The following is a 12614-nucleotide window of genomic DNA, read 5'->3' as shown; positions in this document are numbered from 1 at the left end:
ATATACACATTTATATAGTGTTAGTGTCCACAGTAAACAGAACAACTTGCCTGGTACTTACTTTAAACAAAGTTAAAAATGAATAAACACTACAGGCTTTATTGTCTGACCACACAACACCTCAAACACCGTACAAGTGCTGCATCAATTTCATAATCATAAATCCAACAAACTCAATGTGTGCTCTCACACTCTCACACACACACACACACACACACACACACACGCTTATTCTCAAACACACAGATGCATACATGTGCTCACACTCACATATGCACACCCACACACGTGCATGCACACGAGCGCGCACACACGAGCACGCACACACACACACGCACGCACGCACGCACGCACGCACACACGCACGCACACACGCACGCACACACGCACGCACGCACGCACACACACACAAATATTATGTTTTCCAGGCACAGATAGTGAGGGGGAAAAACACAGAACACTCCAAAAGCACTAAACCATCAGGGAGCGCATTTCATTAATATTAGATAACCAGCAGCATCCACTCATACTCTCCTCAAATAAATACATAAATAAATAAGCTCTTTCATAAAGGAGAGCACAGCTCCTGCTCAGATAAACAATGACTCATGATTCTCTAGCCCTCTCCCTCCAGGGCAAAATGTTTCTTTTATTCCCACCGACTCTCATAAATTAAGCCAACCTGTACCCATAAAATATTCACCATCTCCAGCAAAGCTGTCCCCGGAGACACCGGAGAAGCTGGTCAAAGATAGTCAAAACAAGACCGAGGGGGGAGAAAAGGAGCAAAAAAAAAAAAAAAAAAAGAAGAGGAGGATCAAGGAGAAGAGGAGGGAGGAGAACATGAGGTTTTCGAAGAAAAATGGCTTGCTTACGCGTGTCCAATGTTTCCTGAATGGGGATGAAGCCGACAGGCAGCGTGTCCTTCATATCGATCAGCTTCATATCCACCAGCACGTTCCCTAAATGGCTCTACAGGAGAAGAGAGCAGACGAGAAAAGAAAAAAAAAAAAAACACTTGAGCTAATGACCAGTCCCTGCATCTAAACAACGAAAACACGGACACACGCAAGAGGAGGATTTCCTGAGCTTGTCTCATTCCCAGGTAGGCCGTCCATAAAAAAATAAAACTTAAAAAAAAAAAAAAAAACCAAACTCCACAGAGTAAGCCAAAAAAAAAGTGCATAAAAAATTCAAGTTCATAAACCGCCATTTATTAAAAGTTTACAGTTGCTCTTTTGGAGCACAGATGGCAGCTTTTCCCAGTAAGTCCACAGAAAGTAGAACTCAACAGCAATTAAATTGCTGCAGAAGTGCTGTTAAAAATAAGAACCAAGGGGAAGCAGCACTGCCCCTGCGCTCGTATTCACACCTTTAAACCGGGGGTGTGTGGGGGTGGGGGGCGAGCCTGTGCTTTTGCGTTTCGGGGCAGGACGAGGGGAACTATCGGGGGTGTTTAGCTGCCATTTTCCCAGCACTACTCCCCTCAGCCTCCGGACCTGCACCGCTTCCAGTCCCATTTTGCGCCATAATATATAATATTAATAATAATAAATTGCAATAATACGCAGCAGCCTTAGAGAGGGAACTGGGTGTTTTACCCCTGACACGACCAGTCAGAAAATCTGGGATCCGCCGCGGGTGGCGGCAGGCAGTCATTACTATCAGAGGCATTCTTTATTCATAGTTTTTATTCCATCTTAAGGCAGAGCATGGGTCATTACTATGCATGAAACCTTTCCTTCTTTTTTTTTTTTTTTTTAAAAAAAAAACAAAAAAAAAAAAAACAATGCGAGGGGAAAGATTTTTCCCATCAGGAGCTGACAGAGGGCCATCTACCTCCAGCCTAGAGTGTGATAAATCACAAAGTGTTTGTTTCACCGCGTAATTCCAGGGCTAATTTTGTAGGATCTGTTTTTGTCATAGACAATTACAGCGGGGCCTATATTGACTGGCAGACAAAATAGCTTTTGTTGATGGTACTGTCATGTTTTATTTGCATCAAGTTCTTTAAAACAGTATGGACACTCATTTTAAAATGATATACAGGCGCAGGAGGGATGGTACTGGTGTGATACATACTAAAACTCCAGCCCCGACTGAACTCTATCGACGGGCAGCACTTAAAGGGCAGGTCTGGGGTGGTTCTGCTCCAAAAGAACAACCAATAAGCTCTTTTCGCATAATTCCTCAATCTGAGGATTTGGCTTCTCCCGAAGAGTTCAGAAGACTTTTTTCTCTTTCATTTTGCTTTCCTACTGTGTGACTTCACACGAGGGGTTGGTGTATCTCTTTAGTACCCGACAGTCACCTACTGTCAGTGGGAGTCTCCCCTCTTCAAAAGCCCTTTATGAGAAACTGTCACCCTGCAGAGATCGGCACTCCGATCCTCAGCCGCCGAGCGGGAAGAGGACCACAGGCGAACAGGATAGAGGGCGTGTGGGGCTCCCACCTCATGTGATGCAATGGAGCAAGCACAGACACGTGCATATGAGGGATTCTCTGGGACACAGCCAGGCTGGACACCGTTACAAAACCACCGTCCGTCAAAAAAAAAGGAAAATCTATGAAATGATGAACAATGTAAAATAATTGCTCCGGGGGGATTTTGAGTAAAAAAAAAAGAAAAAAAAGAAACAGACTTAGAGATTTCCTGATAGCACATGCTGTGTAAGGGCGGACCCAAAATGCACTGTGGTCTCACTGTGCGTTAAATGTAACACTGAACATGCTTCACAGGACTCATATGATTAAATACCATAAGCAAGAGATCTCATGTCAGCTAATTATCGTCCACACACTCACAATCACATTCAACTCCTGCCACTTTGGATACAACTACTAACCCTTAAATTTCAGAATTTTAGTCTCACTAGTGATTAAAGGAAGCAATTAACGTTCGCCGAAAAAAAAAAACATAATAAAAACTTCAAAAAAAAAAAAAAAAGTACTAATGTTTTCCATAAATACAGCAAGGAAATTTGAACCTATTTGAAATCCGCAGCAATTCCAGCTCTGATTTTACACATGCACCGGGAACCGGACACGGTCGAGTGCGCTCAGAGGGGGAGGTCAGGCAGCGTTCTGCAGCGCTCTGCCGGGCCGAACACGTTCCCGCGGATCACCGGGGCGAGAACCGCCGCTGCCGCTAACCTGCTGCTCCGCCTCACCGACCCAGAGTGGCCGCACCCCGCCCCCGTCGTCACGAGCGGGCGAACCGCGGCATGAGCCTCCGAGCCGTGAGAGGGTTAAAGCGCTTTCCACGCCGGCATCTAAGCCGCGGAGAGCGGAGAGAGGTGTGAATGCTGCAGCAGATGCAGCGGTGACAACCGTGTGATAAAATGAATTTAACATTCCGGCATGCTTGTCATGCCTATTAGCCGATCAGAGTTATTTTTATCCTCCCACTCAGCCTTTAAAACTATCCGTTTATTACCCATAATGCAACGCTGCTGCACGCTCAGCTGACCGTAATGTAATCGCAAGTCGAAGTACCTACGGAAAACCTGCTCTACAATGCTCCCAACCAGCTGCTGGAAATTATAATTATTATTACTGTATCGTGCGGTTAAGATGAGCATGCACATCGCTACTGTGTCGAGACAAACTTTCGCCAGGGATGTAAAAGAAATCAATCTTTACAGTGCATCATCTTTGCAGGTGCTCTTATCAGAGCAATGTACATATTTTCAAAGCTTTTACATGTTATATGTTGATAAAGCTGGATATTTACCGAGGCAACTCAGGTTAGGTGCCTTGCCCAAGGGTATAACAACTGTGCTCCACTTGGGAATCAAACCGGCAACCTCTGAGTTACAAGCCCTGATGCCTACCCACAATGCCATGCTGCTGCCTTCTTTCCCTTTAATGACTAAATATGATATTTTATATGTTACATATAAAATACACACACATTACATATGCGTGAGTGTTGTTTTGAACAGGTAAAGATATCAAAACTGCATCATTATCAGGAATCACCTACCTCCCGCAGATGTGATGTGATGTGAGTATTCAAAGTAGAGTCAATCCACAGAGGACCCCTTACGTTTATAAATAAAATAAAATTTAAAAAAAGACAGCCGCTTCCACCATATTGTGCTAAATGTTTGATGTGTCGTTTCTTATAATGCAGGATTTTCATATTTTAAAATTCAGGCAGTTTTTTGTCGTTTTTTTTTTTGAAGTGTGCATCACCTTTGAAGAATGACTGGGCGGTATCAGAACCGTCTGCAGGGAAAAGGTTAATTGAATAAAATAAAACAGCGGGAATAAAGCAGATTCCTATTCTATGAATAATCATAACGTATATTCTCTGGTGGGCGAACGAGAAAAAAAAAAAAAATTTCAAATCAGAGAGGCTTACTCAGGTCCCACGCCAGGACTAAATTATGCCACCAAACAATCAAAAGTTTGCATTTAATTAAAGGATATATATATATGCATACACAAGACAACAACAGTGTAGGGACTAGGTAATAGTACCCAAAAAAATCACCTGTGACAGTGAAACCACAGCAACCAGTCCAGGCAACTATGGCAAATGGGCTAGGCTGTAGGAGCAGGACTTGATGGGGGTGTTTGGGGTTGGTGTGGTGGTGGTGGTGGGGGGTTGGGTTGGTGTAGGGGCGGGATTGGGGGGTAAGCACCGGGCAGAGAGGTGAGGGCCCTGGCCCTGGGGCGGGGGGCGGCGGCGTTGGTGTAGGGGCGGGATTGGGGGGGGTAAACACCGGGCAGAGAGGTGAGGGCCCTGGCCCTGGGGCGGGGGGTGGGGGGGGGATCACTGGAGAAACACATACGCTCGCACTCACGTTTTCTCTGGAGAAGGCTGTGGTGAAGCAGAGGTAGCGCGTGACCTTGGATTTGAATAAGCCGTCCTTCCACAGGTCGGCGTCCACGCCATCTGTTGTTTGTGAAACCTGAAAAACAACGAGGAGGAAAGATGACGCGCGAGGCGGGATAAAGTTAATGTATGTGCGGCACGCGGGGGCCCGCGTGGCGCTCGGAGCGCACGCTCGGCGCTCTCCTTCCGCGCCTCCCGCCTTAATTAGCGTGCCTCTCCCCCGCTCCTCCTCCCCCTCATTAGTGCCCCGCACGGGTAAAAGCAGCAGCCCTCCATTCCGAAAAGGCGACTAAAAATACCGTCCCGGGGGACGCGGGTGATTAAAGACAGCCTGACAAAGATCTGGTCTAACGCAGAAAATGAAACTTTATTGTTCTCTTAAAAGGGGGTGATGGGGGAGGGGAGGGGCTGGAAAGAACGTTCTTGGGTAGAGGAAGAAAAAAAAAAAAACACAAAGCTAATCTCGTTATACTTTCATTGAGGGGTTTGGTGCGACGGGTTCAAGAGGTGCTCCCCCAGGTGAGGGCGGAGCCTGTCCCCACTCAGTCTGAAAGCTATGCTAACCGTTTCACTTTTTCATAATGATTATTTCTGTTCCTGTTTATTCGTTATGCTGCTTCATCACATTCGGCGAGGGCCAAACCACAACCTCCATGGAGCCCTTTCACTAAAGCATCAAGCCTGCAGAAAATATACACATAAAACCAAACTTCTTCCTCTTCTTTCAACTGTTTATTTTGCCAGAATAAACTTGATCTGTCCAAATCCCACCTTCAGGCAATCGCAGGCATCTCCAAAGGCCTTTTTGAGAGTGCTGACTTGCTGGTGCACAGCTAAACCTACCCCTGGGCCTGTAAAGAGATTACTGGAGGTGCACTCACATCACCATGTGAGAGTGCGGCCTATTTAATCACCACCAGTCAATTCACCAATAAGTCTTGATTATGCCTGGTTAAGTCTGGATCTGCTGGGGAACTGAACACAGGCATAATATATGACCCAACCCCATGGTCCTAAAGACTGCATTCTGTGAGCCCACAGACTGTAATCCCTACCACCATGGCACATGAATGCTTACAGGCATAAGGAAACACAGCCCTTGTGTGTCTTTGGCACTGCAATGGCACACAATGGCTATTAAAGTGTGAAAGGACAAATACTGGAGTGACATCAAAAGAACAAAAAACTTGGACTACACATGAGAAATGATTAAAATCGGCCATCGACTGGTGACCAGTCGTTACGATAATTTTAAGCGCGGGTTGCGCTGGGAGAGGGTGGGGCAGCAGGTGAAATTCTTCAGCATAAAAGCATAAAAGCCTTCCATCAGTGTCGCACCTACTATGTACTGAGATTACCTTCTTTGACTAGTCCTGTGCTTTCAGTGCTGGCAAGTGTCCGTTATTCAGCATGGCAACTACACGCTCTGCGAGAGTCCGATAAATTACAGCGCAGATCAATCCTGCGTCGGTTGGAGCAGGGTGCGTCGTTAGCTCATGCCAGACGTGTAGGCTTATGCAAATATGCGGTGTGGGAGACACCCCCAATCACAACAGAGCCGTCGGCGCGAGCGGATCGGCGTTCCTGCAGGAAATGGCGGCCGACAGCTAATCCCAGGATATTAGGATACGGGGGTAAATTAGAGTGGTGCTCCATTACTCAAGCACGTAAGATGCAATCTCAGATGCAGCCGGGGTCTGAGGAGAGGCGGTTTGGGACAGAGGCGGGATCCTGGGACGGGTGCGTGTGTTGCTGAGCAGAACGCCGTAGCGGCCCACACACCCACACACACCAGCCCCAGAGCTCAGAATCCTCAGCAGATCTTTTACAGGTTTTCTAACTCCAATCGTTCCAGATGGGGGGGGTTACCGAAAATCACAGCCAGACACCGCGCTTCTTTAAAAAGAGGGCGGCTTTTTAAATGGAGAGGCACTGTAATGAGGCTCGTTGAGAGGGGTACCTCATAGATCTCTGCTCCTGGGCATATTACAAACCCTGACAATGGTGATGAACGAGCCCACCAGCTAGGCCTTGGTTGTGAGGGGTAGGAAAACAAGGGACGGGGAGACACACACACGACCCAGGGAGAGAGAGAGAGAGAAAGAGAGAGAGAGAGAGAGAGAGAGAGAGAGAAAGATACATAACCCACAGAGAGACAGGAGAAGAGAGAGAGGAGAGAGGAGGAGAGGAGCAGGAAAGAGTTTGGGAATTTTAATTTTAATTTCAATTTTAAAGTGTGAGGCAAAGAGGACAGGACAGAGGACAGAGAGGAGAGGAGAAGGAGAGTGGAGAAAGGAGATGGGGAGTGGAGGAGAGGGAAGGAGAAGAGGAGAGAAGAGGGGAAGAGAGAGAGGAGAAAGGCGCAAGGAGAAGAGAGATGGAAAGGAGGGGAGAGAGAAGTAAGAGGGGGAGAGTGGAAGAGAGAGAAGGAGAGGAGGAGAGAGAGAAGAGACAGAGGAGAAAGGTAGGAGGAGAAAGAGAGGGGGAGAGTGGAGGAAAGGGAAAGAAAGGAGAGGAGAGAAAGGAGTGGACGGCTGGTGCCTCTCGCCAGCTCTGTGATGGGTCCCAGGAGGAGCCTATACATCACCCCCACCCTCCCTCCCCCCCAACACCACCCCTCCTTACAAGACAGCCCGTCTCTGGCACTTTTTCCAGGTCAGTGGCCAGCGCATCCTGTCAGAGTAAACAAGGGGGTGGGGGGGGGGGGGGGGGGGGGGGGGGTGAGAGGCAAAGTCAAGCCGGGGAGTAATGAGGGCAGCGCGCTCGGAGCCGACACCACCGGCGTCGTCCTGCCGGGCCCACGCGCTCCGAATGCCAAGCGCCGCCCACACTGTTCACCTGTGCCCGGGGGACAGTCTGCCCAACTCACCGTGCAGTTTTCTCCTCCATCTAAACTTCCACCGCCAGGTTAGAGAGCATCCGAACTTCCCCATCCAGTTTACCTGGGTTCCTCTAACACGCAGGTACATTTTTTTAATGACAATCACCTGTGTGCATCAGTTAATGCAAACAGCTGTATATTTTACATTACATTATTGTCATTTAGCAGATGCTCTTTTCCAGAGCAAGTTACAATCTTACCCATTTATATAGCTGGATATTTAATGAGGCAATTGAGGGTTAAGTGCCTTGCCCAAGGGTACAACAGCAGTGCCTCACCAGGGAAACGAACAAGCAACCTTTTTGGTTACAAGCCATGCTCCTTACCACTATGCGACACTGCTGCTATTTCTGACAGTAAACCCTCACTTCTGACCAGGAGAAGTGTCCACAATTATATTACCCCCCCGACCTCACTGTTTTTCCACCCTGATTTTGGAGTGACTGATCAGAAAACACTACACCTCCAACACTCAGACAGGGCAAATTGCACATGCTCTCCTGTGATACGCGCACTTTCACACAAAGCTCTGTCTTCCACAGTACAGCCTGCCAGACAATCTTCCAGACCAGCTAATGCTGGCTGGATGTGTGTTATACAGGTACATGTCCCTATGAACAGCCAATAACTAACAGCCACCTGGCCAGTCACCAGGAGTCAGCACTGGAGCCAATTAAGGCCACCCTTTCCTAGCAGAACTAAGATAAAGACACAGCCCAGACTCAGACGCGTGATGCCTGGAGCTCATGAAACTACCCTTTATTAGGAGTCCTGCACTTAATGAACGAATTGGATGGTGTAACCATCTAAAAGTTTGCTCTAAAAAAAATAATAAAGATTTTCAATACTTCATATTAAGCTTCTGGTAAAAGTGACATATGGAACATTGAGGTGTCATGAGCTGTGTGCAGCCCTTAACCTGGCTCAAGGCTACACCAAACCGACTTCCAACAGGAATACAATGGGTGTACTGTACTACACAGTACTGCTTCCCAATACAGCAGAGTTTTAAAACCATGATGTTTGTTACACCATCGTATCTGTTGTTTTAGTTTAATCTCAGTTAAGGTTGACACATGCATTCATCCTCTTGAAGGCAAAACTGAGACATGATTTCATCTTTTAAACTTGTTTTGTTTCTGAGTTTTACACATAGATGAATAATCATTAAATGAAAAAGAACTGATTACTGACGGTCTGGTATATTAATCATATAATGTCCTTTTTCTCACAAAAGAAATTAACATCTGATCAACAATAAATCTGTACACACCAGGGTAATGTTTTTACAATGGACTCTATAGAAAAAGAAAACCAAGGCAGTAATCAGACAGGAGGGGAGAGGAGAGGGAGGCTCAGGACAAGGTGCTTAAGAGAGACGAAGCCTCCCGAGGCTACAGATTAGCAGGCAAAGGAAGTAGAACGCAGCACTTAATCCACTGATAGCGTCAGGACGATAACCCAGAACAACAGGACCTCCTCTCACTGGGAAGTGTCTCTGACAGTAGACCGAACAAGAGCAGGATCAGTGCTTACCCATTACAGGATCAGTGCTTACCCATTACAGGATCAGTGCTTACCCATTACAGGATCAGTGCTTACCCATTACAGGATCAGTGCTTACCCCTTACAGGATCAGTGCTTACCCCTTACAGGATCAGTGCTTACCCATTACAGGATCAGTGCTTACCCCTTGTGGGATCATTGTTTAGTCCTTCTGAGATAGCGTTTACCCCCTCTGAGATCATGTTTAACCCTTCAAGGATCAGAGTGCAGCCCTTATGGGATCAGTGAGTGACCTGAGTGAGCTGACAGGGTTAGGGTGACAGAGGAGGGTCATGGAAAAGCACCCTGGGCCTGAGCTGGGCCAGCCCGCCTGGTTCCTGCACCACAGTGGAAAAGGGGCCACAGCGCCCTCTGCAGGCCTCTGGCCCCGAGCGCACATCACAGCCAGATCAGCCGGGCTCTCTGCCCAATCGCGGACCCAAGCAAACTGCCCAAACAAAACAAAATGACCCCTCCTGGGGTTCCGAACACAGCTGCCAGCTCTGACTGCTCAAACGCAGGATTTCCGCCAAAAAAAAGGGCGTTACTCCTTCCCGTTAAAGCCGAACAACTCCGGACACAGCGCGCGGAGCGGATCGCCCCGCGGTCCAGAGTCACCAGAGGTGGAACAGAGGCAACGCCGTAGCGGAGGTGCCAGCCAATTACAGCCGGCTCTGATCCGGCGCGTTCAGCGAGCTCCTTCAAATGAACTTATGTTAACGCGCTCCTGGGAGTCGTACGTAACATGTTCCACCAAATTAAAATTACATGCCTCCTCCCCGCGCAGGGCCGGATGCTGGCGCCGGCCGCAGGCCGCGTGTTTGATGTCGGGGTCCCTGCGGAGGCACGTTTGATCAGGGTCCCCCGCACTTCTGCGCGGGCAAACAGCCCCAGACGCTGCCGAGGTGAGAGGAAGACGCCACAGCGCAGGAACGGGAGGCGAAAGAGTTCATCATTCTCGTTTCATCAGCGGATTGCTGGCAGATCTGTGGCGCCGGTCCGTCTTAAAATGGGCCACGCGGTAATCAAATGCCGTCTGCGAAACAAAACGGTGAAGCACCGGGACGGCTTTTAATCAGCCGAACGGGATAGCGGATCAAAAGCGGAAGCCGTCCTCTCCCCGGTCTTACCTGACTGCCAAACGACACTGGCGTGACACGTAACAAATCAAATGAAGAGATTTCTGGCCCCCTCCATGACAGCAGACGACCGCAGAGCGGGAGAGAGGTATTCATCAGTCAGATGATACAGCTACGCGATCAAAGGAGGGAGAGAGAGCCGCTCAAATTAAAACATGTGTCGCTAATTAAAGAAGCGGAGCTCTGCCTGAGTGACCCAAAATGGTCCTGATACCAGCACACGTGCAGAAACACTTTCACTCAACTCAACTTCCGCAAACACAAAAGGTGGGGGCGTTCAAAATGTATGAACGCAGAGATGTTTTATCATAATTTCAATTGATACTAAAATTTAATAAAGTTGATTTTCATACGACCCAACCGTACTTTCTTTCTTTTCAGGAGATCTGTTTTTCAATGTGACACCACCACAGATAATAACTGTGACATGAAAATATCCCGATACTTTGATTTATTTGTTCAATTTCTAAACAACTGCTAAGCAGCACTCCTCAAAAAACCCACGTTCTCCAACAGGCCACGCTGCAACCACAACCCTGTCTCACCACAATAACATGAAAACACAATTTGGTTCCATTGTGTTGCTCCTTTATTAGGAATAAGCTTTATTCATAACTCTCATGATTCGTATCGATAAATCACCTACCGCAACAGGCGGCAGACTGATACTGAGTGTGGATGAGCCACATGTAACAATCTGTGCTTTCAGACACACGTCCCGAGCGGAGGGAGCGGCCGACAGACTCTCTCCGCCTACGGAAGCTGTGCCTCGCGGTACGCGCGGAAACCTCAGTGCCAGCCAGCAGTGCTTCATCAAAATGCCAGCACACCTCCCTCCAGAGACCCGGGAGAGAGGAGGGGAGGAAGGAAGAGAGAGGAAGGGGGAACTAGGAAGCGCGGAAGGGAGGAAATGAGAGGGAGATGGAGGGAGAGGAGGAGGACAGAGAGAGAGAGAGAGAGAGAGACGCGCTCGGCCCTGGAGCCCGCTCTGGGCTGCGTGTTGCTGTGTTTGCTTTGTGCTTTGTAAAATCCACAGGCCACATCACACCCCCCCCACCCCCCGGGGGCCATTAGCACAGCTGTCCTACTTCCCAGTTCTCTGTTCCGGATCTTCCCCTCTGCCAAACGACTGGGTATCACTCACAATCTGGCAGCACGGGGTTAACCTAGCAAGGGGACAGGGAGTCTCTGCTGGGAGGGGGGGGGGGGGGGGGGGGGTACCCAGTGGTCTGCTTAACCACTACCCACGGGAAATACTGGATGGCCATTACTACAGGACAGGTCAAAGAATGTGACATTTTCTACAACTGAACCATAGAGACGTTTTACTAACTCTCACAACTTTGCAAGGGAAGCTTTAATTTAGTTCATGTAATGTTTGTGAACCTCAAAATGAGTGGAGCTACCGTGTTTTACCAGTTGGACATTCACTTGAACTAAACATAGTACTTTGTAATGCAGGGCAAAACACGTGATTGGATCATACGCATCAGTGATTGACAGCACAAGGTAGCTCCACCCACTGCTGTTCCATCACGGCCACTGTCCCTGCTCTCCCGGGCCTGTTCGTCAGAACTGAAATGACCGGACGTTGGTTCCACTCACCACTTCGTAGCCGGTGGGGGCCCCGTTTCGCGAGGCCACCACCCCCATCCCCGTGATGGGCTCCATGGGCATCTCTGAGAGGGCGTCCGTCAGCTCCCGCACCTCAGGCATGGCGGGTGGGTTCTGGAACACAGAGGGAGACCAGGTCAACGCCACGCCCAGCAGCCAACCCCTGTCCACGACAGGAAGGCCATGGGGAAACTTTAAACCGGGAAAACGATACACCATCCACTCAGAAGGATGAGGCTGGGAGACTCGTGTCTTGTACACCAGCCCTGCTGGAGCTGTATCACTTCTTCACTGTCACACTCACGTACAGTCAGTACCGTCTTCTAAATGAGCCCTGCTGTTACTGCATGAATTCTTTAAGCTCATATCAGAGTGTAGTCAGCGGTGTCGTCTACACTGGCTATGCGGCGGCTGTACAGCTTCTACACCGTCACAGTCCAGTGCAGGCTGTGGTGTCTCCTACGCCGGCTCCGCTGGGACCGCGTGCCTCCTGTGCAGTCAGATTCTGTTACAGCGTTCCATTCCTTTCCACCTGTACTCCCCTCCTCCTCTTGGCGCCATTTCCATTTTCCCCTCCGCGTTTCCCGCCGTA

General features: G+C 48.7%; 1 protein-coding gene across 1 annotated transcript in view; it reads right to left on the bottom strand.

The window, feature by feature from the left end:
- The window catches only part of mvb12bb (multivesicular body subunit 12Bb), a 51640-nt gene that overhangs the window by 32850 nt on the left and 6176 nt on the right, over positions 1-12614 (bottom strand). The window contains exons 2-4 of the mRNA XM_036527454.1: positions 12014-12136; positions 4812-4919; positions 876-972 (exon numbers count right to left, since the gene is read on the bottom strand). Of these exons, the coding sequence (XP_036383347.1) occupies positions 876-972; positions 4812-4919; positions 12014-12136 (328 nt within the window). The remainder of the gene's footprint in view (positions 1-875; positions 973-4811; positions 4920-12013; positions 12137-12614) is intronic.

This window comes from Megalops cyprinoides, chromosome 4 (genome assembly GCF_013368585.1).
Source record: "Megalops cyprinoides isolate fMegCyp1 chromosome 4, fMegCyp1.pri, whole genome shotgun sequence".
Classification (NCBI taxonomy): domain Eukaryota; kingdom Metazoa; phylum Chordata; class Actinopteri; order Elopiformes; family Megalopidae; genus Megalops; species Megalops cyprinoides.
This window is presented reverse-complemented; position numbering and strand designations above follow the sequence as displayed.